The sequence below is a fragment of the Lemur catta genome, chromosome 2, assembly GCF_020740605.2.
Source record: "Lemur catta isolate mLemCat1 chromosome 2, mLemCat1.pri, whole genome shotgun sequence".
Lineage (NCBI taxonomy): Eukaryota > Metazoa > Chordata > Mammalia > Primates > Lemuridae > Lemur > Lemur catta.
The window spans coordinates 94,875,804-94,902,803 of NC_059129.1; the positions used below are offsets into that span (position 1 = coordinate 94,875,804).

At 36.4% G+C, this 27,000-nt stretch overlaps 1 protein-coding gene across 1 annotated transcript in view; it reads right to left on the minus strand.

Annotated features, from left to right (window-relative positions):
• Window positions 1-701: 701 nt before the first annotated feature.
• The window catches only part of SIM1 (SIM bHLH transcription factor 1), a 67,089-nt gene continuing 40,790 nt past the window's right edge, over window positions 702-27,000 (minus strand). The window contains exons 10-11 of the mRNA XM_045544078.1: window positions 3,905-4,307; window positions 702-1,991 (exon numbers count right to left, since the gene is read on the minus strand). Of these exons, the coding sequence (XP_045400034.1) occupies window positions 1,261-1,991; window positions 3,905-4,307 (1,134 nt within the window). The 3' untranslated portion in view covers window positions 702-1,260. The remainder of the gene's footprint in view (window positions 1,992-3,904; window positions 4,308-27,000) is intronic.

Here is a 27,000-nt window from a genome sequence, read left to right on the forward strand (position 1 = left end):
CCAGGCATAGTGAGTGATAGGCAGGGTCAGAACTGGAAACTAGAGATCTAGTCAGCTGGCCTTTCTCCTATACCACACAGACCTAAGACCAAGTTTCCTGCATACAAACAATAAGGAAAATGAACACTTTGCCTATTCCTTCAGTCAGAGTACTACTCTTGCCCTTTATCCACTTGTCTAGTAGCCTAAGCTTGTCACTTAGACTCTCCCCTGAGGCTTTCCACATGTTGTCACATTGACACATCTGTGCTTTGAAATGTTTTCAAACTCTTACACTGCTATCATGTAGCACTTCATTGGTTTGCCTTATTTTTCTGCTTATCAGCCTTTTTTTCTTGGTGAATTGGTTTGAATTTTTTATTTGGTTGGTTTTTTAAGCAAACCGCAAATACCTACCTCATTTACCTATCTGAGACTTAAATTCTTTTTTTTTGAGATATGGTTTTATTTCACTCTGCCTCTGGCCTTTCCACTTTCACCAAACTACTTCCAAGTGAGCACATCAGGTTTTTGATGTGTGTCCCAATACCTCAGTGCTTTTACTTAGAAAAATCCTTACTGCTATGTCAGTGCAATCTTGATCCTTGTCTAACTCAAAAGTAAGGTGAAAAATTACCACTTCCTGATTGCTTATAATGGATACCAGGTGAAAACTCATTCTTGTATCACATCCAGAACCATTTCTTTAATTTATGCCTGAACCAAATGAGCTGGCTGGTTTGAAACCACAAAGAATAAATCAGTTTACAAGGTGTATCCCTCTGTTTCTTAGTTATTTTTGGAATGGAAATGTCTTTAAGAAGCTTATTGTGCTAGAGTCAAGGATATTTACCCATTTTTTGGTGTGTTTATGGTACATACTTTGTATTTCTGCATGTAAAGTACATGCAGCAGTTTGTGCTCGTGACTATGCGTATGAGGATCACTGGATCATCACAATGCAATGTTATCATTCATCAGTCCCTTCACGTGGTGTATCTGCCCATTTGATCTACATAAGTATTTTTCAACTCAAAATTTACCTATTCTGGTTCCCATAATTAGAGGGGCAATTTGTGAATTCAGTTTTGCTCCATTATCTCTATATAACCCTGAATGCTAGTGCTATGTCTTCTTTGATTTTATAGGAACACATATCAAATACCCAGTAACTTAAATTACCTTCTCTAACAATCTGTAGCAAAGTAAATGCTGGTAATGGGGTATTAAACTATAAATATGTCTCAGAGATCTTAAAGAATAAAATATTTTAGAAAAACATCAGCTTCCATTGGTTATTATAACAGATGTTCCCTTGTGTCCTTGTGCTGGGTCTGGCTGCATCCTTAGATGGGAAGTTACATCGAAGTGTGAGCCATTACAGCCCAAGGAATAGTTTCTAATGGTTTCGCTGTCATATAAGTGCTCCAGGGCATATCCAGTTAATGTGTAAGCATGCTTATCAAAATACTGCCGGTGAGCGCCAAAGCAGTTTGGAGAGACGGCAGGATGGTCTCCTGCTGTCTGGTGAGGAGACATATCCGAATGTAGATAGTCTTTAGCCAGGATCAAACTGGATTTTGAAATGCGATCCGAATTGGGGCTACTTATCCGAGACAGTGCAGTGGGACTGTTGTCATAGTCGTTTTCATGGGGGCTCAACATCTTTCCCTCTCTCTGTTGGATGTGGTCACATGGTGAAGTGTTGGCAAGAGCAGAGCCATGGCAGACTTCACCTGTTGGTGGGGGCTGTTGGTAGTTTGCAAAACAGAGGGAGTGTTTTTTCCCAGCTCCATTAATGGAAGCCAGTTGGTCTGATGGGGCTTTCCTTAGCTGCAATCTGTTCTCTTCTTCTTTAATCATTTGCTGAGTGGCTCTTATCAGAGTTTCAATTTTGCTAGGTTCGTGTGGGCTACTTTGATACTGCTCAGTGCGATATCGGTCACCTGATTCACTGGCCGATCCGGGGTCCGGAGAACTGACCACACTATCTTCATCCCAATGACCTCGCCCTAGAAATTAGAAAAAGAAAACAGTAAATGGTCTCAAATTTCACCAAAACAAAATTAAGTATTTATTTTTCCTAATAAAATAAACCTTAAGTCTTTTATTTTTAATATATGCACCAATATTTGAAACAGACACAAGCTCATATAAAATCAAGGAACTTTACATGCAAATAAAGTTTATAACAAGTTTCTCAGAAGATAAACCTTGTTCATGGGTTGTGAATGCCAACTAGCAAAATGGTAAAGTATCTTTATGCTTCTCCATGTCTACCCATTGTTGGACATGTCTGGCTGAGAATAAAAGGAGGATGCATACAGTTTGGTTTATGTTATTTTCTAGGGCAGTGTCATGTTAAATTGATGCTTAGAAAATACTTTCAATTGGGTTTGAGGCAGACAATATATAGGCTGAACTACTCTCTCAATTCCAAATAAATCATCTAAAATGTTAATATTGCTAAATGTATATATAAAAGCATGGACAGATATAGATATATCTTGTCCCAATCAAAATATAAATTTATCTCATCAAACCTAGGGGTAAATATCTCGGCCTCACAGGTAATCATATAGTAGGTCAGTTATCTTAGATTGTTTCTGAAACAAGGTAAAAAATAAATATTTATAATTTTAATAACCTGTTGAGAATTAAGGAGAGAGATCTAATATGGAGGAGTGGTGCATCCAACATATATTCCATAAACTAAATTATTCTCAAAACAGTCTGAAGTCTATATAAAAAGAGAGAAGAGAAACAGGTAGGGATATATGAAAGCTGTAAGCTGCCTAATGCAGCAGAGAGGACCTGGATCACACTATTCACTGCTTTCCTTTTTGCTTTTCTTCTTATTTTATTTCTAATATTTTCTTTCAGATCCTGTAGGTTAAGCCAGGATTTTCACTTCACTCGGCAGGCAATTGCCCTTTGCTCTGGGTTTCCATTACCAGTCTACCAAACTATAGATACTCAAAATAAAATCAGAAAAATAAAAAGCAAGGATGGAAACAGATTAAAATTACTCAGTGTCTGGGTGGTATATGACAGACGACTCTATGAATGGAAACAACATTCTCTGGCACATTTTGCATCCTAAAGACAAGAAGAATAGTACTAGGGCCTTCACATCAATCCTAATGTCACTGACTTTTAATGAAATACAGAAGATTTCAAATATCTGCCTGGAGCCAAGCTTGAAATGAACAAAATGGGCCCTCCTTCACCAGCTTATTTTGAAATGAACAAAGACAAGCATTTCTAACAATCAAGGCTTTAACTGCAGTGCCCATTTCGATGTGTTTGTAAAGCCATATAATGATCCGTAGGTGAAAAATCTCAGTGGGTTTTACATATCACTCTATCCTTTACCCACAGGGGGCATTGTGGGTTGTCATAACAATGGGGGATAGGAGGGGCAGTTACTGGCATTTAATGTTCAGAGGGGTTAAGCATCTGTGATGTGCATGATAGTCCATAAAACAAAGACTAGCGCTCTCCCACACACCAATAGTGCCCTCACTGAGAAACACTGCTATAACTAAATGAGCCCGCAGACTCTTCAAGTCCACATTTGGAGTATGAGAATACAGAAGAAAATAATACATGAGAAATTTAAATGCATGCTCACTACAAATTCAATAGACTTACTCGATAATTAACTTTAACTTAATTTCTACACTTTTTGATGTTTAAAAGGGAATCGTTTCTACTCGCCCAAAATAAATGTATTTGTCAAACATTCGCAAAATTATTGCATTTAATTTTGTGGACTTGGTTTTTTCAATCCCATTGGTTGGCGTTTCTGATGTGTAAATCAAAGGAGAAAACTACCCGGGTCACTCCAGTGTCACACCTAGAGTGCACTAACCCCGCCCAGGGGCCTAAGGCCCCGGCCGGGAGTCCTTCGGGCTGCTCTTACCGTGGAGCCGGGGGGCGGCCGCGATGTGAGGCATGCTGTTTTCGTAGGCTTCTCTGCTCTCCGGGGAGGCCTTGGGCAGGGGCAGGCCTGCGCGAGAGCTCCACCAGGGCTCCCTCCCGGCCTGCGGCGTGCCCAGGAAGTACCTGCCTGCCTCACACCGGCCTCCCTCACAGGCGGGGCTGTGGAAATGCCTCTCCTCCACCAGTCTGGAATGGTCGAGCGCGAAGCCGTAGCAGAGAGCGCTGCGGTCGGGGAACTGCCTGTAGGCGCAGGACGCGTCGTGCTGCGAGCCCGGCCTGTCCGCGGGGTCCAGGAGCTGCGGAGAGGCCGTGTCGGTCAGGGGACTTCCGCCCCACTGGCTGTCGTGATCCGATTCCGATCTTTCCGTGTGAAATCCCGAATACTGAAACCAAGAGGGCGAGAAAAGTTCATTTCCAAAATAACGAACAAGCAAACAAAAAACAGCCTTTACTCTGCAAGCACCCCTGAGGTCACATTGGCCTGAGGCCGCCAGTATAAGGCTTTAGTAGCACCGGCTGGGCCCTCTTAACTTAGAATCTCTTAATGGGTCATGATGCCTCCAAAGAAAATCCTTTTGGCTGCTGAAAGGAGGAGATAAAAATAATAATAACAAACTGACTGAAATACTAGGCACTGAACAAAGTGCTTCCTGTGAATTATGGACTAGTTAGTAGAGTAACTAGTTACAGTAACCGTATTATAGTTAGTACAGTAACCCTTCAATGGCGCTATTATTATAGTATCCCCATTGTATGGATAGGGAAGCTAAGGCTCAAAGAGAGAAAGTGACTGGCCCAAGGCCACAATGTTAGTAGGGGACAGACCCAGATTCAAAACCAAGTTCTTCGTCACTATCCTAATGGTACTGCCCAAGAGAGATTCCAAGAAAGCTCCACATTGTATTTCTATTTGCTTTCTATATTTTTTCTTAATTAGAAAAACAAAACAAAAACTAAGGTTTAAGGCACCCATGTGCTGAACCTTATTGAAGGCCTTGCTGGATAGATGGTAGCATAGTTAATAAGTGACTTATCTAATTCAATTGCAATGTAACTGTTAAAAAGTCTTGCCCCATATAAGAACTGGGCCTATTTACTGGGATGTGCTTCTTGCTTTCTGAAGTAAAACTTCAATTATTCATAGGACCATCAGAAAACAAAAAGCCACAAGCAATGTTGTGTCTTATTGTAATCACACTGCTCACTTACTCCCAGACTATTTGGTCAGATATTGAAAGAAAATATAAAATGTTTGGCACATCTCCCTAGGAAGTAGGTCAGTTTGAGTTTGAAGGTCCTCACAAGCCACTAAAATTAGTAATATAATAATTTTTACCAGTTCTTGGCTGCTTAATGCCAAACACAATTCTAGGTACTATATAGAGATTACCTACTATGATAACAATAGATGCCATTTATTGAGAGCTTACTCATGCCTGACAATATGCTAATCATTCCATACATATTATATAATTTAATCTTCATAATCACCTGGACAGTAATATAGCTTAATTTAATAGATAGGAAACTCCATTACTAAGAGTTTTAATAAGATGTCACACCTCACTGTCCATCTGGTCTCAAAGCCTGTACTGCAAACCGTGATTTTATACTTTAGGTAAAACACAGGGAAGAGAGGAGAGAAAAAGATCCAGTGTTAGGGAAATTTATGGAGGACAGGCAGAAACTGCTTTACAGTCCCAGAAACCAAAATATGAGTCCATTTTACTTGTTTTTTCTTACCCCACAAGAAAGAAGGGTGGGTATGTGTGATGTTATGGAGCAAAGAGGAAAAAATCCTAGGCTCCACTGCTCTTCAGATCCATATCACATGCTGGTTGAGTAAGTTTCACCCCTGATGAGACCTTTACAGAACAAGGCCATCTCTCCCCTTTCTACTAGGCCCACCCTGGCCAGGAGAAAGAATCCTGACTCTTCCCACCTCAGTACAAGCAAGCAACTCAGCTTAGGGCTCTTGGGGACAGAGAGATGAGGTACAGAGGTTCCTCTAGGGAAATTCCAAAGTATGCAAATATGTCACATTCAGGACAGAGTTCTATGCAAATTCTAGTTTCAATATTTTTCTGTTATCATTTTCAATTATTACTTTTATTATTTTTCATATGTACATATCAGCATATTTCACCTAGAAAAAATTAGAAAATCCAACTTTTCTCCCTTCAAGGCTGTAGAATGGATGACATTGAGGCATCCTGAGGTCCAGTTTCCCACATCACACCTTCCACATGCCATCAGCCTTTTCTGCCAGTGGACACCAGCCTCTCTTTTCCCAAGACACCCCTTTCACTTTCACCAAAGCAAGGGATGGCACCCCCTTGCCTTAGCAAGTGGGAATCCAAGTGCCATACATGTGATCTTTGGTAGCACTATCCACGTGCTTGCCTTGGAGAAACTCAGACCATCAGTGCTATTCCAAGCTATGAGTTGCACAGACTCTGCTTGTTTTTATAAAAGTATAAGCCAGGCCTATTTCTGAAGTACTCCAGTTAAGACTTTTGAGCTCAGTTGAGAGGAGGAAAAACTTTCCCTGAGTGTATATGGGAAAATGCTATTGGCAAAGCAGAGAAGAACATTCTGCCCTTCACTCACAAAGAAAATTCAACATGAGACAACCCTGGCATACAGGAGGTATACATTTCAAGAGCACCCAAAGAAGAATTTGAAGGATAAGCCTCTTGTCAATAGCCAGGAAACTACAACAGCAAGTACTCAGCCCTGAGATATTCAAGCAGACAGAAGTTGGATGGTTCAGTTAGTCCAAGACCTAACACTTGCTCTGGAGATACAGAAGAAAAGCCTAGCAGTAAACCTTTGTTTTCAAAAAGACCTGTAAACTTGCACCAGTGTCACCATCAAAAAACTGAGCCACACTCATGACTTTAAAATGAACTGCAAAAAATATTAATAATAATAAAATAAAATGAATTGCACTTGATGTGAACTCTGTTGAGAACACTACAACCCCATTACTTCATCCAAAATATTTCAGATGTTCATTAAATATTTTAGAGAAGACAGAGAGGAAGTCAACCAGCTAATATACGCAGCATATGCATTACAGTGAATGAATGATGCTTAAGAAGGCTCCTGATCTTCCTCCTGATCTTCTTCCTGACCTACTTTTGCCACTTACTACATGCGGAATCTTAGGTAAGTGATTTAACGTATTTTGTCTCAACAGGAAAAAGGTTATGATGATGTTTAACCTACCAAAGGCTGAACCAGAGATGGGGCCATTTAATGGAAGAGGCACTAGGACAGGGAGCCAGGAGAACTTGTTTCCAGGTCCATCCCTACTACTAACTCTCAGGGCAACTGTGGGAAAATTACTTCGTCTTCCTTAACCTCATCTGTAGAATGATATATTAGGTTAGATTAGACTTCCTCTAACTTTTCTTTCAGCTCTAATATTCTCTGCAGTACAATTAGTATTTGGTATCCTTTCTAGTGTTGAAACATATGATTCCTATGCCTGTCCCTACATTTCACATATGTGAAGAAAATAATTATTGAGAACTATAATCCAAGTCCAACAATTTTTATTGTCATGGTTATAAGAAGAAAGTTACCATTTACATTATAATTTTACTATATCGGCCAGGCGCTGTGGCTCACGCCTGTAATCCTAGCACTCTGGGAGGCCGAGGCGGGTGGATTGCTCAAGGTCAGGAGTTCGAGACCAGCCTGAGCAAGAGTGAGACCCCGTCTCTACTAAAAATAGAAACAAATTAGCTGGCCAACTAAAATATATATAAAAAAAAAATTAGCTGGGCATGGTGGCGCATGCCTGTAGTCCCAGCTACCCGGGAGGCTGAGGCAGTAGGATTGCTTAAGCCCAGGAGTTTGAGGTTGCTGTGAGCTAGGCTGATGCCACGGCACTCACTCTAGCCAGGGCAACAAAGTGACACTCTGTCTCAAAAAAAATAAAAATAAAAAGAATTATGGAGTACTTTTTGGTCAGTAAATTATTACGTTCTAGAAGAGTCTGAGTATGAAGGATAATGACAGCCATTTGAATCTGAATCTCTCCACACGTCCTCCCCTCAAAACCTATAAGGTCATCAAGAAGCACAAATTAAATCACACGTGACCCATACAATCAGCATTACTAGGAAACAGAGAATATGACAAACTTCAATTTACTTACAAGTAAAACAATTAAAAGTCTAACAATAGTTACTATGAGCCTGTGGATGCAGAGAGTTGGATGAAAGGAGGCTTGGAGACTCCATGAAATAAAGGAGAGTTCAGGATGCAAAGTACACACAAAATCACTTCCAGAAAGAAGAAGTATAACACTAAGTGCTGAAATATGAGCTCAAGGCAGTATTTGGTGGTATACAGCACTGGCCATAGGGAAGGGGCTCACAAGTGAGCAAAACCCAAAGTGGCAGTCTTAGAAAAAGTGTCATTTCTACAAATGAAAAATATACATTGAAAATGGATGTGCTCTTCACAGATATCACAGTGCAAGAAAAGAAGGGAGAGAGAGAAATTAAGGATCCAACGACAGAGGAAAAAAATAACAAATACACAAGACAGGTTAATCCTATCCTACTTTCCCCACTCCACCATCACCATCATCCATTCTAAAAACTGTATTTCACAAACTCCCATGAAAGGGTGCTCTTGAAATAGTAACACAACCCATGAAATGCCAAGGGCTAGGAAAAAAATTAAACTCCATATAAAACTCCTATAGGAAGAAAACATGAAAATGGAAATACAAACATCCCAGCTGATAAAATTCACATCAAATAACCAACTATGAAACACATAAAAGTTGTGAGAAAACACTCTAAGCTGAATTAAGTACCCTGGACAAGCATTTGGAGATACATATACACACAAACACATATATACATACACACATGTGTGCACTCACCTGGAATCAGGAATCAGAAATTTAAAAACTAAGAAGTGAACCAAAACACACACACACACAACCAAAAACAAGAAAAAAATGCAACAAAAACTGACCAAACTCAAAGTGTCGAATAAACGAAGAATAAATTATAAGTAATGAAAAGAATATATTTAAATGAAAGTTTAATAAGGGAAATTTAGGAAAAGATAAAAATATCTAACAGATCAAAAATTAGAGAATTTAAAATGATCAGAGAGCAAGTGATTAAAAGAAGATAGAAAAGGTTCAACATATGCATGACATTTATGTAGAAGGCAAAATAATTAGAATTGTTAAAACAATTTGAAAAAGAATAAAGTTAAGAGAATTTGTCTACTTAACTTCAAGACTTAGGATATATTTACTGTAATCAGGACTGTGTAGTATTGACAGAGGGACAGATGCACAGATCAATAGAACAGAATAAAAAGCCCAGAAATAGACCCACACAAATATGTCCAACTGATTTTTGACAATTCAATGAAGGAAAGATAGACTTCTCAACAAATAGTGCTGGGGTAGTTGGACGTTCATAAGCAAATATCAAATAAACCTCAACCTAAGTGTCACATCTTATATAAAAAATAGCTCAAAAGGCTCACAGACTTAATGTCAAAAACATAAAATTGTAAAACTTTTAGAAAACAACATAAAAGAAAATCTTTAAGATCTGGGGCTAGGTAAAAAGTTTTTAGATTTGACAACAAAAGCATAATCCATTTTTAAAAAAGGTAACTTGGACTAGATCAAAATTAAAAACTTTCGCTCTGCAAAATACCCTGTTAAAAGGATGAGAAGACAAGCTACAGGAAAGGAGAAAACATTTACAAACTACATATCCAACAAAAAGACTAGTATCCAGAATATATAAAGAATTCCTAAAACTCGACAATAAAAAAAAATAGGCAACAGACATGAAGTGGCACTTCAACAGATAGGCTCTACAGATGGCAAATAATCACATGAAAAATTTTCAACATCACTGGTGACTAGGAAGATGCAAGTTAAAAGTACAGTGAAATATCACAACACACCTATCAGGCTGGCTAAAATAAAAAATGCCCACACCAAAGGCTGGCAAAGATGCCAGGAAACTGGAGCACTCATATAATGCTGGTAGAAATGTAAAATGGTATAGCCACTCAGTTTGGCAGTTTCTTAAAAGAACTAAATATGCAATTACCATATGCAATCCTAGGTATTTATCCCAGAGAAATGAAAACTATACTAATATAAAAACCTGTACACAAATGTCTGGCTTCTACCCACCCCCCTACCCCCCCCAACACACATACACATACACACACATACACTCTTCCAGGTCCTCTTTAATAGTTCCCTTTCTTTTAAAATTATTTTTAAATGTGGTAAAATACACATAAAATTTACCATCTTATCCATTTTTAAGTGTACAGTTCAGTAGCATTAAGTACATTCACATTGCCATGCAACCATCACCATCATCCATCTTACAAAACTGAACTCTGTGCCCATTAAACAGTAACCAATAACTCTCCATTTCCCCCTCCCTCCAACCCCTAGAAACCACAATTCTACTTTCTGTCTCTATGACTTTGACTATTCTCAGTACCCCATGTAAGTGGAATCACAGTATTTGTCTTTTTTGTGACTGGCTTATTTCATTTAGCGTAATGTCCTCAAGGTTTTTTTCATGTTGTAGCATGTGCCAGAGCTGCCTTCCTTTTTAAGGCTGGATAATATTCCATTGTTTGTATATACCACAAATTGTCTATCCATTTATCTGTTAATGATACTTGGACTGCTCCCACCTTTTGGCTATGAAGCTACTATGAACACAGGTGTACAAATATCTCTTCAACATCTTTTCAAACCGTTAGGGCATACAACCAGAAGTGAGACTGCTGGATCATATGGTAATTCTATTTTGGATTTTTTGAGAAACTGTCATGCTGTTTTCCATAGCAGCTCCACAATTTTACATTCCCACTAACCAGGGTTTCAATTTCTCTGCATCCTCACCAGCCGTTGTTATTCTCTCTCTCTCTCTCTCACTCTCTCTTTCTCCCCCCCCCCCCCGTGTGTGTTTGATACTGAAGTAGTATCTCACTGTGGTTTTGGTTTGCATTTCCCTAATGATTAGTTGTGTTGAGTATCTTGTCATGTGCTTATTAGCCATTTGTAAATCTTTGGAGAAATGTCTAAGTCCTTCGCCCATTTTTCCATCAGGTTGTTGTTTTTTGTTATTGAGTTGTTATAGCAGCCTTATTTTTAATGGCCAAAAACTGGGAAAAAAAAAAAAAACACAGATGTCCTTCAAAAGGTGAATGGTTAAACAACATATGGTACATTCATACCATGGAATATTACTCAAAAATAAAAATGAAAAACTACTGGTACATGCAACAACCTCTATGACTCTCTAGAGAATTATGGTGAGTCAAAAACGCCAATCCCAAAAGGTCATATGATTACATTTATAGAACATTCTTGAAAGGATGAAATTACAGATATGGAGAACAGATTCGTGCTTGCTAGGGGTCAAGGACAAAAGTAGCAGGAGAAAAGTAGGTATAAAAGAGCAATGTGAGGGATCCTTGTGGTAGTGAAATTGTTCTGTATCTTGACAGTTACAATGCAATATCCTGGTTGTGATATTGTACTACAGCTTTGCAAGATGTTACCATCGGGGAAACAAGGTAAAGAGTACATGAGATCTCTCTGTTATAATTGCATGGTAATTGACAATTATAGCAAAATTAAAAGTTTAATTAAAAACAGCACATAAGACAAAGCAGGAAAACATTAAATGTAGCATAATGCATATAGTAAATATAACATAAAATAATGACAGCACTGAGTCAAACATATCAACCACCTCAATAAATGTAAATTGGCTTAAATTATCAATTAAAAAAAGATTTTCAAATTGGTTCACAGAGCAAAACCTAACTCTATAATGATTATGAGACATGCCTAAAACAGTGTTTCAAAAGACTGAAAATAAAGGGACAGGCAAACATAAACAGGACAAGCTTAAACAATAAGAAACCAGGAGTTGGGATCCTAAAATCAAGCAAACTAAAATTCAGGCTAAAAAAGCATTAAATGAAACAAAAGATGTTTTATGTTGCTCAAAGCAAAAATTCACAGTGCAGGTATAACTGTCACAAACATCTACCCATCCAATAACACAGCAATACCATCTATATAAAGCAGAAGCTATAGGAGATGTAAGGAGAAATAGAAACATCCTAACAATAAGAAACTAATACACTGCTCTCAGTATCAGACAAGTAAATTTAAAAAATAAGAAAGACTTTAAAAAACAAAGCCAATCAGTTAAATTTTACAAATATATACCAAACTTTACATACTAATAATAAAGAAGAAACCCTGATGTGCAAGTCTAATCCTCAAAACTGATCAAATACTAGTTCACAAAGAAAACCTCAGTAAATTTCATGAAGTAGAAATATAATAAATAATACCCTCTGATTACAATGAATAAAAAATGGAATTTAAAAACAAAAAATTTTTAAAACCCTTTCACCTGGAAAAAAAAGTTAAATAACTCTTGGGAAAAATAGGAAAATGCTAACACAAATTATGTAAGTTAAATACAAACTTTCTTGGGAAAGGATAGTAAAAATACAACATATCCAGACACATAGGACATACAGCTTTAGACACATAAATCAATAACAATGAAAGAATAAAAATAAATTTATTCTCAATTTTAAAAGCTACAAAATTAAATAAACCAAAAGAAAACACAATGAAAAATGGTCAAAACATATAAATTGCTATTCATAAAAAAACATAAAAATAGCTCTTAAACATGTGAAAAGATGTTAACACCTTAAGACAAACGCAAAGTAAAACAACACTGAGATATTATTTCTCCATCATCAAATTAGCAAAAATTCAAAAGCTTGACCATAAATTGTTTGGCAAAGTATGAACAAACAGGCACTCCCATCTATTGCTGGTAAGAATGCAAACTGATACAACCCCTATGGAGGGTAATTTGGCAATACCCAAAAAAAAAAAAAAAAATTTACCCTTTGACTAAGAAATTTTCCACTTCTAAGTTATCCTAAAAATATACCCTCAATAGTAGAAAATAATTATACCTAAGATTATTCATGGTAGCATCATTTGTAATTGCAAAATTGTAGAAATCACTCAAATGTTCAAACGTAAGAGGTAAGTTGAATAAACTGTAGTATATATACATAATGGAGAACTAAGCAGTTTTTTTAAAGAAAAAAAGGAACACAAACACATGAGAGAGAATTAGGAATACACACACACACACACACACACACACACACACACACAATATGCTACCTTTTATGTAAAAAAATGAGAAGGAAAACATACATGCATTTTCTAACGTTTGCAAAAAGAAAGGCAAGAAGGATAAACCAGAAAACAAGAAAATTGGTTACCTAAGCAGGGAGTGGGGAGGAAATGGGAAGTAAGGAATAGAGAAGAAAAATATAAATATATTTTCTAGCTCTATCTGCTGAAAGGGACTAGAAGAAACGACATGCTAGTAGTATAAGCACACTTAATATATGGATCTTAGTTTCTAAGTGCCATTCTCCACTAAAAAGAACCAGAGATCCTTAGAAAAATAGTTGCCTTCAGGGCTGGGGAAGAGAAGGTACAATGTAAGCCTGGAACATCTTGATGGGTCAGAACGTAGGAAAGTCCTCAAATATATGTATATATATTTTTAACACGTGTGTATATGATAGGGACATGTCAAAAAGACATAGGAGCCTGCTTGAAAGAATCCCCACTGGCCAAACATGGAAAAACTTAAGCAAAAGTAAATATGGACAGTAATGAATGAATTGTAGCCCACTCAATGATAAGTCCATTAGCCCATAATGATAAACAAATGACCTGATAAATGCAAGGAGAGGAATGAATCTTCCTTAACAGTAGAGTGCCAACTGATAAATGTGGAGGGAATAACTGAGTTAGAAAATAAACATTTCGCAATCATCTTAAGAAAGATTTCTTTATGCACAGATCATCATGGATGATAAATCTAGGGGGGAAAGTTTGATGAGAAATAGATTATTTTTATGGTCTTAATCTCCCCACGGGTTGCTTTTTAATTAGAAGGAAAAAAAAAAGCAGTAAGTATACAGTAGAGAAACTGGATGACACCGTGACCAGGTGATCAAAATTAATATCACCAACCAACTTGGAACAAATAGACATCATATGCCTCTGGATGCAATAGATAGTCTGAAGACACAACCTATGAAGTATTATAGTGGGTAATGTATAACTGGGATCTAACCATGAGGAAGCAGCACACAAACTCAAGTTGAAGAACATTCTATAAAATAACTGGGCAGTATTCTTCAAAAATGCCAATGACTTGAAAGAAAAAGCCAGGCTAAAGAACCATTCGGATTAAAGGAAACTAAAAAGACATGACAACTAAACACACTACGGTGATCCTAGGCTGGAACCTGTACTAGAGAGGAAACAAAAAATGCTATAAGGGACATTACTGGGGAAATCTTAAGATTAGATTAAAAGCTTTTATTAATGTTAAATTTCCTGATTTGGGTAATTGTGCTGTGGTTATGTGAGAGAATATTCTTGTCCTTAGGAAACACACACTGAAGCATTAAGGTTTAGGTAAATAGGCATCAAATATGTAAGCTATTCTAAAATGGTTCAGAAAAAAATAAATCACAAAAGGGAAGAGGAAGGGGAAAAGAGAGAGAAAATGATACAGCAAATGTGGCGAAATGTTAAATGCTGGTGAACCTAGATATAGTACGCAGGAATACTCTTACAGTATTCTTGCAACTTTTAAATATGTAGTCTTTTCAAAATAAATATTTAAAAATTCTATATAGTAAACCGATATCTTATTTGTGATTAAATGATTAAAAATCATTTGAGATAGTCATTTTTAATCATTTAAATCTTTGTTATTATTACTGATAGTTAATATTTTTCACATGAATGTAACCTAAAGTTATCAACTAGGGATTTCAATAGAAATAAACATTACCCTCAGACATCGGAGGACTTTGACCTACTGTCATTCAATGTGACTTGTACAAAAGATCACTTCCCTTGGGCCTTGTTTTTCCCATTTGTAGAATAGGAAAAGACTATCTACCTTATAGGATGCAGTGAAAATCAAATAAATGATGTATATCACTGTACTCTTAAAAATGAAAACATGCTACAGATACATATGTATATATATCATATAAAGGTCCTTGATTAATTACTTTCACTCAGATAAAAAATGGTTACCATATTACCTACCATCTTAAAAATATTTTTGGCCCTAGTCTGTATTGTCAGGAAACCATATTTTCAGTCCCATCTTACAGGTTTGTAAGAGATAAAATATATATGATAAAGGATAAAAACAAAAAAACAAAAAAACCTCAACATTCCCAACTGCAAAAAGGAATGAGGACACTAGGCAATCACATACACACCAGGGCCTTTTCTTCCAAATATTCCACTTTTCAAAACTGGAATACACTTTGATACCAACAGTTCTAAGAGCTGATACCAACAGTTCTTTTATCACTTGCACACTGATTAAAAGCCTAAAGATGTGTTTTAAGAGTGGAAAAGAGGGAGAATCATAGACAGTTAGGTTACATGCAAGCCTGTGCATGGTTCTCCCAGCCATTCTTGATATCTACACTATTTTTAAGCAAACCAAGGTTATACTTTATGAGCTATAGAGTATTTGCTCTTCTTCCCTTGAAAAGGTAACAACACTTTCTCCTCTATTTAAAACTGATAAACTGAACGACTTAATTCCCCATTTTAATTAGGTTATGCCAGTAAATTAAGGAAAGTTCACTAAAAATCAATTTTTGGTTAATTTTGCTGGGACCTCTTCTTTCTTAGAAAATTTGTTGTCATTCTGAACACTTTGCACCTTAACTTACCCCAATTTCTTATTTAAAATTTAATTTTCAAAACAAGCATTCATGCTTGCAAATTAAAAACTGACGAGGGAGGCCTTTGTTCTCAAGAAACATGATACCAAATGTCATCTACCAAAGGTGGACTGAGGCTGGTAGTCAAAGAGCTCAGATGACTGCCAGAAATGGATGATAGACAACATCCCAGTCTCTCAGTTTGTCTTTGGGATTCAACTCATAAAAGAATCATTCCTTCTAGAAGAGATTGATATCTCATCTAGTTAAAGGCCTGAGCCATCCACTGGGGCTTAATGTGCACCCAGTAGGAACCATTTACAATAATTCATTCTAACATTCATTCTAATATTTATTGAACACCTACTATTTGCAAGGTAGCATTCCAGGTGATATGAGAAATTCAGCTCCATCTTCAAGGTGTTCACATTATGAGGGGTATAAAGAATGCACAGAGTGTAAGTTTAATACAACTTAGAAAATGGCAAGGACCTGAATAGATGGAAAAACAATATAGCATAGGAGTTTCAAGAAGGGAACCATTACTCTCTCCTTTAATATCGTAAGTTGTTTCGGAAAGGGAAATAACTATGACTAATTAAAAGGCAACTTGTGTGAATGTATTTCCAATCAACATTCACTAAATAATTAGTTTCACCCTTGTAAAATGAAAAAAAGCATAACTCTAAGGTTACTATATCAGAAGAATATTAATGCTTCTTTAGTGACTTCAATGGTATTTTGGCCAGGGTACATATAGTGGAATTTAAAATGGAATTTAAACTATGAGTGAACATAATTTGTTTTACTTAATAAAAGTAAATGTTCTTTAATGTTTTAATACTGAAATACAATGAATGAAACATCCTGGTGGCAATGTTAACAGGAATCTGTTAACCAAAGTTGTGGTTAACAGATGGAAATATTATTTTATTGGGTAACACATTGGGGAAAAAACAAAAAGGCAACCTGCTAGGCCAGGCACAGTGGCTCACGCCTGTAATGCTAGCACTCTGGGAGGCCAAGGTGGGAGGATTGCTTGAGCCCAGAAGTCTGAGACCAACCTGAGCAAGAGTGAGACCCTGCCTCTACAAAAAATAGAGAAATTAGCCAGGTGTGGTGGCACGCACACATAGTCTCAGCTACTCGGGAGGCTGAGGCAGGAGGATCACTTGATCCCAGGAGTTTCAGGTTGCTGTGAGCTATGATTATGCCACTATGCTCTAGCCCAGGCAACAGAGTGAGACTTTGTCTCAAAAAAAAAAAAAAAAAACACGAGGTAACCTACTATATAATTTGTATATGCTAACTAATACCCACCATAATAAGAATAGTTACTATTATAAAATATTTTCATGCATTAGTCACTATGCAAAGATTCCACCAACATTATTTTTATTAAATGATAACATCTTGAAAGAGTGGTATTAATCCCTTTAGATACATAGCAAATGAGGCTGAAAAACATTGTTTTTTGTCCAAAGTTGCACAATTATGAGGTTTAAGAGGACAGATGCAATTCTAGAGCCCTTGCTCTTTTCCGCTATCCCATACTGAGATACACTGTACTTAGGTAAGAAAGACAACAGTGTCCTACCCTCTAAGCGGTAATGGATCCCAGTTCCCCAAGCATGCTTTTACAAAGAGGACTTTCTCCAACCTCTGCATCCCAGTAAGCCATCTCCACACATCTTTGGTGGTGTCCTCTAGTCCCTGAAACAGTCTTCCACCACAATTACACCCAGAGATATTCTTCTTTTGATTACAGTCGTAAGATTCATTCCTGCTTCAACAGCATGTTCCAGACAGGTGCTCTGCATTCATCTGGATGTGGCAGCAACAACCCAGCTCAGGAAAAATGCCAGATGTTCCAACAATAGATGTCACAGTTATCTATTTTTATTCTGGCAGCTCATTGAGGTTTTTTATCATTTATAGCTATAAAATATATAAAGAGACCCTCTTCTGGTAAAGTCCTGTTTTCCATGAAAAACTTTCACTCTATCAGGCATGAGCAGCTTTTCTCTTGATTTGTGTCTGAACCATGAGAAAAAAATCACAGATGCAGACTACACTGTACTAAGAACATATGCATGCTTTTAAATCACTTTTATCTTTCTTTTTACTAATGTAACCCTGAAACATAAAATATGTTCTTTTTTTCATTCACTGTTATGGGAAGAACAGATGGTGAAAGGGTTAGATTAAAGTAATACAGCATGTCCATTAAAATAACCCCCACCGTTCTGATGCTTCCCTCAAACAGGAGTCATGTTTACTATAAAGAACGGCTTTGGCACACACATATTAGAAATTGCCAGGAGTTTTCTCGAGGATAAACATAAGGATAAGAGAAAAACTAATGCCAGAATCAAATGCCTTTTAAAATGACAATAATGCAAGTTATTTTGCTAATCTGAGAGGCTAACTGAAACGATGTGCCTGTGATAATGCAACAGAACAGGAATGAAATAATGAAGTTTATTTCCAACTTGAAAAATTTTAGTACCTACAAAACATAACTACCTGAAACTGCAAAGAGAATATAAAGTAGAAATTGTACTCTACATTCCTGAACTTCTACTGATAATAGATAGAAATGTTTACTGTCATGTTATTTCTAATTTATTGTCTTATTAATAAACAAGGATAATTCTGCATGTAATATACATTAAGAAAAACTAAGTTGTATATTATTTCTACACAAGTCACACAAATATTTACCATTAGAAAAGAACCTTCCTGAGATATTTGCATGAAATTCAGTTTTAATTATATATAGTTCCTAAAGAGTTAATCTTAAAAAAAAATTTGAAGAAAAAGTAAAAAATGTATTCTAAAAGAAAAAATATATCAATCTTGAGTCACATTCCAGAGTCAAGGATGATTTCACTAGAGGAATTGAGCAATAAATATACCCACTAACAGTACAAATAATGAGAAGTAAAATACTGAATCTAAAGTCAATTATTAGAAGTTTTAAATATTTGACCATTTCTTCCTTTATTTTAGAGAATAGTATAAATTGTCAGTGTCCCCAAATCTATTTTATAAATATGTTCACAAGATTTTCACTCATTATTTTATTATTTCATCAATTTATAGTATACCCTATTATTTATTGTGACATTGTTTTTAACTTTAATCCACATTTAAATCCATTGTTAGATTTAGCTCAGAAAAATATTCTGGCAAAAAATCTTTCATACCTGTAAATTGCTTGATATATTTGATGAAGTAGAAACATGGGAAGTTTTTTAATATACCTCAAATGTGGTTTGAAATGTCATACGCTTTCTTTTAATCCATCCCCACACAATCACACACACACACACACACATACACACAGTTACAGAAATGTTCCTGGGATTTGATAAACTCATTTTTCTCACAGAAAAGCAGAAAAGTAACCATACTCAACATCTCATTAGCTCTCATTAGCTGTCAGGGTGATGTGCAGCTAGAAGGGAATCAGCACACAGGACCTGGGGCTGAGTTTCCTCCAGTCTAATTCCATAAGGAATCTTGTACAGGGTTCCATACTGAGAGAGGTGTTCCCAAACCATGAAATCCACAATCCATCCCTTTTGTTAATACAAAGGTGAAGTCCTAAAAACTTAAGCATTTTCATTGCACTCAATATTTTAAATAAGTAATAACAAATATAGAGTAAACATTTAATTAAGCCCTTTATGACATGGAATTCACAGCTGTAAATGATGGAGTATATTTCAACTTGCATGTAATATAGAAATAATCTAGTCCATAGGGTAAATCATGGGTTTCCAGGACCAGTAGCACTAATTTTAATGGTAATCTTCTTCTGTGATGGGCTTTAAACATAAGAATCACTTTGATCCTTTCACTGATGCTCTGACTCACTCTCTGATTTTTCACATATAAGTGGCAGATTAGATGGGCTTGAATTAGATGGGTAAAGGTGGTGCCACCTGCTCCAACCCCTTACTGCAGCTTTGTTTGGTCTTCCACTGCCTTGCTCTGCATCTGGACAAAGGATGGGCTGCCCAAGCTGCTGGTAGCATTGTCCTAGAACCGGGCCAATAGATTGGCAGGCATATTACCAGCCTTCTGCATGTTGGAAGAGGAGGTCTATCAGATTTATAATGTTGTGAAAATAAGTTGAAGCTCAAAGGCCTCCAGCAAGTTAATCAGTTTCAAACTGGTAACTGTAAATGGGAGTATGGGTCTACATTTTCTTATTCTAAGCCAAGCACAAAAATGAGGAAAACTAAAATAGAATAAACTATGTATTAAACTATGTATTAAACAATGTTCATCAGAACATTTTCCCCAGCTTTACTGAAATGTAATTCACAAATAAAATTGTATACATTTAAGTTATACAACACGATGATTTGACATACATATGCACTGTGAAATGATTACCACAATCGAGTGTGTTAACACATCCATCACTTCACAGTTACCTTTGTGTGTGTGTAACGTGAAAACTTAAGATTACTCTTAGCAAATTTCAAGTTTGCAATACAATATTATTAACAATAGTCGCCATGCTCTACATTAGATCCCCAGAACTTATCCATCTTATCAGTGAAAGTTTATACCCTTTGATCAATATCTCCCCATTTTCCCACTCCCATCCCTGGGCAGCAACCATTCTACTCTGTTCCTATGAGTTTAACTTTTTTAGATTCCACATGTAAGTGAAATTATACAGTATATGTCTTTCTCTGTCTGACTTACTTAGCATAATACCCTCCAGGTTTATCCACGTTGTTGCAAATGGCATCTTCTTTTACGGCTGATTAATATTCATTTGTATATACATAAACCATCTTTTCTTTATCTATTCATCCATCAGTGGACATTTAGGTCATTTCTACATCTTTGCTGTTGTGAATACTACTGCAATGAACATAGGAGTACAGAAGACATCTCTTCAACATACTGATTTTATTTCCTTGCAGTGTATACCCAGAAGTGGGATTGCTGGATCATATCATAGTTCTATTTTTAATTTTTGGAAGAACTTCCATACTATTTTCCATGAAAGCTGTACCAATTCACATTCCACTAACAGTGCACAAGAGTTCCTTTTTCTCCACATCTTCACTAACACTTGTTATTGCTTATCTTTTTTATAATAGCTATCCTAACAGGTGTGAGGTGATATCTCATTGTGGCTTTGGTTTGCATATCTCTGAGATTAGTGACATTGAACACCATTTCACATACCTGTTGATCATTTATACATCTTCTCTGAGAAAATATCTATTCAGGTTCTTTGCCCATTTTTTTTTAATTTCAAAATATTAAGGGAGTACAAACGTTTTTGTTACATGGATACACTCTATAATGCTGAAGTCAGGGCTTTCAGTGTGCCTGCCACCAGGACAGCATTCGTTGTACCCTTTTTGAACCCCCATCCACTTCTCACCTGCCCCTTCTTAGTTTCCAATGTCCTTCGTTATCTTTTTGTGCCCATGTGTACCTATTGTTTAGCTCTCACTTATCAGTGAGAAGATGTGATGTTTGTTTTTCCATTCCTGAGATACTTCACTTAGGATAATGGGCTTCAGTCCATCCAAGATGCTGTGAATTACATTATTTCATTCCTTTTTATGGCTGAGTAGTACTCCATGGTACATATATGCACCACATTTTTTTTATCCCCTCATGTACTGGTGGGAGCTTAGGTTGATTCCATATCTTTGCAATTGTGAACTGTGCTGCAATAAACATTCAAGTGCAGGTGACTTTTTGATAAAATGATTTCTTTTCCTGAGGGTAGATACCCAGTGGTGGGATTGCTGGATCAAATGGTAGGTCTACTTTTAGTTCTTTGAGGAAGCTCCATACTCTTCCATAGAGGTTGTACTAATTTACAGTCCCACCAATAGTGTATATGTGTTCCTTTCTTTCTACATCCACACCAGCATCTGTTGTTTTCTGACAGGAGTAAGGTGATATCTCATTGTGGTTTTAATTTGAATTTCCCTGATGATTAGTGATATTGAACATTTTTTCATGTCTGTTGGCCATTTGTGTATATTCTTTTGAAAAAATTCTGTTCATGTCTTTTGCCCTTTTTTTGATAGGTTATTCGTTTTTTTCTTGCTGTTTTGTTTGAGTTCTTTGTAGATATTGGAAATTAATCCTTTGTCAGATGTATATAGTTTGTGAATATTTTCTCCCATTCTGTAGGTTATCTGTTTACTCTGGTAATTATTTCCTTTGCTGTGCAGAAGCTTTTTAATTTAATTAAGTCCCATTTATTTATTGTTATTGATGCTGTATTTGCCATTGCGGTCTTAGTCATAAATTCTTTGCTTAAGCCTATGTCTAGAAAAATTTTTCCTATATTTTTTTCTGAAATTTTTACGGTTTCATGCCTTACATTTAAGTCTTTACTCCATTTTGAATTAATTTTTGTATATGTCTTTGCCCATTTTTAAATGAATCTTTCTCTTTTATTCTTTCTTTTTATTGCTATTGAATTGAATTGTTGTTTGTTTGTTTTTTTTATATTTAAGACCAGAGTGGCTGGCACCAGAGAAAGAAAGACGAGCAGAGTTAAAAGGGATAAGTAAAGAGGCTTTATTGGGGTGCTCCCGGGTGGGGGTAACGGGTCCCAAGAGAGGAGCCTGGCCGAGCCTCATGGTCCCACGAGTGGAACCAGAGAAGCCGCCAATTGAATTGAATTGTATGAGTGCCTTATATGTTTTGAATATTAACCCTTTATCACATATATGGTTTGCAAATATTTTCTCCCATTCCAAAGGTTGCTTTTCATTATATTGTTTCCTTTGCTGTGCAGAAGGTTTTCAGTTTGATGTAGTCCCACTTATTTGTTTTTGCTTTTGTTGCCTGTACTTTTAGTGTCATTTCCAAAAAACCATTGTCAAGAGCAATGTCAAGGAGCTTTTTCTCCATGCTTTCTTCTAGAGATTTTTATGGTTTCAGGTCTTACATTTAAGTCTTTAATCCATTTCAAGTTAATTTTGTGAGTGGTATAAGATAGGGGTCCAGTTTCATACTTTTGCATGTAGATATCCAGTTTTCCCAGCACCATTTATTGAAGAGACTAACCTTTCCCCATTGTGTATTCTTGGTGCTCTTGTCAAATATTAGTTGACCATATATGTGTATGTTTATTTCTGGGCTCTCTATTCTGTTCCACTGATGTATGTGTCTGTTCTCATGCTAGGACTAGTTTGTTTTGATTATTATAGCTTTGTAATATAGTATGAAATCAGGAAATGTGATGTCTACAGCTTTGGTATCCTTTCTCAAAATTGCTTTGGCTATTTGAGATCTTTTGTGGTTCTATGTAAATATGAGGATTGTTTGTTCTATTCCTGTTTTTTTCTCATTCCTGATCTTAGAGGAAAAGTTTTCAGCTTTTCACCATTGAGTATAATGTTAGCTGTGGGCTTGTCATAGACAGTATTTATTATGTTAAGTTACATTCCATACTCATTTTGGGGGAGTTTTTATCATGAAAGTGTGTTTAATTTTGTCAAATTCTTTTTCTTCATCTATTGAAATGATCATGATTTCTATCCTTCATTCTGCTAATGTGATATATCACATTTACTGATTTGTATATGTTGAACCATCTTTGCATCCCAGGGATAAATCCCACTTGATTGTGGTGTATGATCTTTTTATTTTTAATTTTATTTTTTGAGATAGAGTCTCACTCTATTGCCCGGGCTAGAGTGCTGTGGCATCAGACTAGCTCACAGCAACCTCAAACTCCTGGGCTCAAGCAATCCTACTGTCTCAGCCTCCTGAGTGGCTGGGACTACAGGAATGCGCCACCATGCCTGGATAATTTTTTATATATATATTTTTAGATGTCCAGCTAATTTCTTTCTATTTTTTTTAGTAGAGATGGGGTCTCCCTTTTGCTCAGGCTGGTCTTGAACTCCTGAGCTCAAACGATCCGTCTGCCTCGGCCTCCCAGAGTGCTAGGATTACAGGCATGAGCCACTGCGCCCGGCTTGTATGATCTTTTTAATACACTGTTCAATTTTGTTTGCCAGTACTTTGTTGAGAGCTTTGGCATCTATGTTTATTCGGGATACTGACCTGTAATTTTCTTTTCTTGTAGTGTCCTCATTTGGCTTTGGTATCAGGATAATACTAGCTTTGTAAAATGAGATTGGAAATATTCCCTCCTCTTCAATTTTTTGGAAGAATTTAAGAATTGGCATTAAGTCTTTAAGTGTTTGGTAGAATTCACCAGTAAAATCATCTGGTCCTGGGATTTTCTTTTTTAGGAGATTTTTGATTACTAATTCAATCTCCTTACTCATTATTGATCTGTTCAGGTTTTCTATTTCTTAATGATTCAGTCTTTGTAGGCTGTATGTTCTGGAAAATTATCCCTTCTTTCTAACTTATCCAACATGCTAGCATATAATTGTTCATAGTTGTCTCTTGTGATCCCTTGTATTTTTGTGGTATCAGTTGTAATATTTCCTCCTTCATTTATAATTTTGTTTATGTCCTCTTTTTTCCTTGGTTAATCTAGCTAAAGGTTTGTCAATTATGTTGATCTTTTCAAATACATATTTAGTTTTATTGATATTTTTCTATTGTTTTCTATTCTGTATCCATTTATTTTTGCTCTAATCTTTATTATTTTCTTCCTTCTGCTAACCTTGGGCATAGTTTGTTCTTCACCTTTAGGTGTAAAGTTAGATTATTTAACATATTCATTTTTCTTAATGTAAGTGTTTATACCTATAAAATTTTCTCTTAGAACTGCTTTTGCTGCATCCCATAAGTTTTCATATGTTGTGTTTCCACTTTTATTTGTCTCAAAATATTTTTTGAATTCCTTTTTCATTTTTTCTTTGACCCATTGGTTGTTCGGGAGTGTGTTGTTTAATTTCCATGTATTTGTGAGTTTTTCAATTTTTCTCCTGTTATTGATTTCCAGTTTCATACCATTGTGGTCAAAAAAGCTATTTGATATAATTCCAACATTCTTGAATTTATTAAGACTTGATGTATGGCCTGCCATATGATCTATCTTGGAGTATGTTCTGCATGAGCTTGAGAAAAATGTGTATTCTGCTTACATCAGAACCTTGACCTTCCAGGAAAACAAAGCAATTCAATGTACTATAACATGCTAAAGGAGTTTCCTACAAATCTATGAAAAAAAGAAGAATTAAAGAAATCTATGTTTCTTAGATAAAGATATCCAAATCCAACTTTCTTAACTCTAGAAAGTTCCCATTATGAATAGGTCATATCCCACCATAAGTTAGTATATGTTAGTAAGGCATTTCCCTCTTTAATTTCACTATTTAATTTGTTAAATCAACTTCCCTAGATACACTTGGACAGTGATTCAGCCATTCCACTTCTCTTTTCTTCAGCTGGGGAGCAGAACTGCAAATTTCAGCATCTCTTCCATTAAGCCAGAAGCAGGGGCTTCTCATTTGATTTAGCAGAGTTGCTTAACCCACTGCTCAATTTCTTTTTTGACAACAACTCTTTCCCAGATCTAAACTATGCTACATTATGGAACAGTAACATGTTTAACATGAATTATGCCTTATGCCCAGGAATCTGTGGGGATGAGAGGTGGAGCTGCAGCTGAACTTTGATGAATGGGTAGGATTTGAAAAACAAAGTATTCTCAGACAAAGTAAACAGACTCCAGCTAGAGTGGAGAACTGACATGGAAGGAGCCAGGGTGGGCAGAATGAGGGAGGCAGAGGCAGAGATCTAGCCTAGGTCAGACTGTGGAGATTGGATGTCATATTATAACCAATAAAGGGCTTCTACAGGTTTTCAAGAAAGGACAGTAAGGCATAATGAAAACAATATTTCAGAAAACAGTCTGGCAGGAATGATCAGATACCAAAAGAACAATAAAGAGGCAGATGAGATTGTCTAAATGTCATGTCCTGTTCCAGAGAGTGTAAAACCGGACAAAGGTAGTGGGGAGGTGCTAAGGTTCAAGAAACATTATGAAGGAATATGACCTGCACAAGGCCTTTTGTGTCCAGGAGATCAAAAATCAAACAAAACAAACAGAAAACAATATTTTGAGAGATGTTCCCTTTGCTACAGAGGAAATCTATCTTCCACAGAGCACAGCACTACTAAAGGTATAGAACAAAAAATATAGATTATTATTAATAAATGGTAACCGAGATGGAAGACAAAGCCAAATAGCATTTCTAACACAGTCACTCAAATGTCAATGCACTTATTTTGTAATCAAAACACACATAGAGCAAATATCAGCTGTCACATCTCTCCATTTTGTACTGGACATAACCATGGAGACAGGAAGACTAGAAAGCCCAGCTCAGCACAGGAAGTGAATGGTTCTCCACCCCTCAGTGTGAGAGAGAGTGCTTGCTCAAAGTTTTACTCTTAAAAGAACTCACAGATTCCATTACATCTAATTTCTCCTCAACACTTTAGTGTTTTATTTATTCTACAGGATTTGGCATTTGTCAAACCATCCATAGATTGTCCTCCATGCATATCTTTTGCTTCTTCATGTAGGTTATAAATTCCTTAGTGGCAGAATGTTCCCCCTCTCTTGAGGTTTTTATATCTCTATAGACAACTAACAAAGTTTTCACATACTTTTTAAATTTATTAATTTATGCATTCCATTAACATTTGGTGAGAAAATATGTAGAAGATACCATACTAGATATTAGGGGTGGTGGGGAGGGAGTTGGGTATGAAAAAGACATGGTCATTACTTTTAAAGAGATTACAGTCTAAAAGTGGAGATACAACATATATAGAAGGTAGTAGAAGGCAGATTGTTCTAAACAGGAGTCCAAAGGAAAAATATAACTCAGTACTGTTTCATGAAAGAGGTGGCATTTGATCTGGACCTTAGAAAATAGGCAGAATTTTGAAAAATAGGGGCAATGCAGGAAGAAATAAATGCACAAGCATGGAGGCAGACAAGGATAAGGCGTTCAGCAAATAATGAGTAGACTGGTACAGCTAGATCACAGGATTCAAGGAGAGAAGACCAACAGGAGAGAATGTTGGGAAGGTTATGTAGGGCCAAATTATAAATGACCTTGAGTGATAGGGCTGTGGCAGGTCTCCAAGCACTGCCATGATCAGTGGTCTTTTAAGGTCAGTCTGGGAAGCAAGGCAGACTGGAGAGAAAATTTTCCTAAAATGGGAATTAATAAAATTAAGATGCTATTGCAATCATCCAGAGTGAGGGAGCTCCCA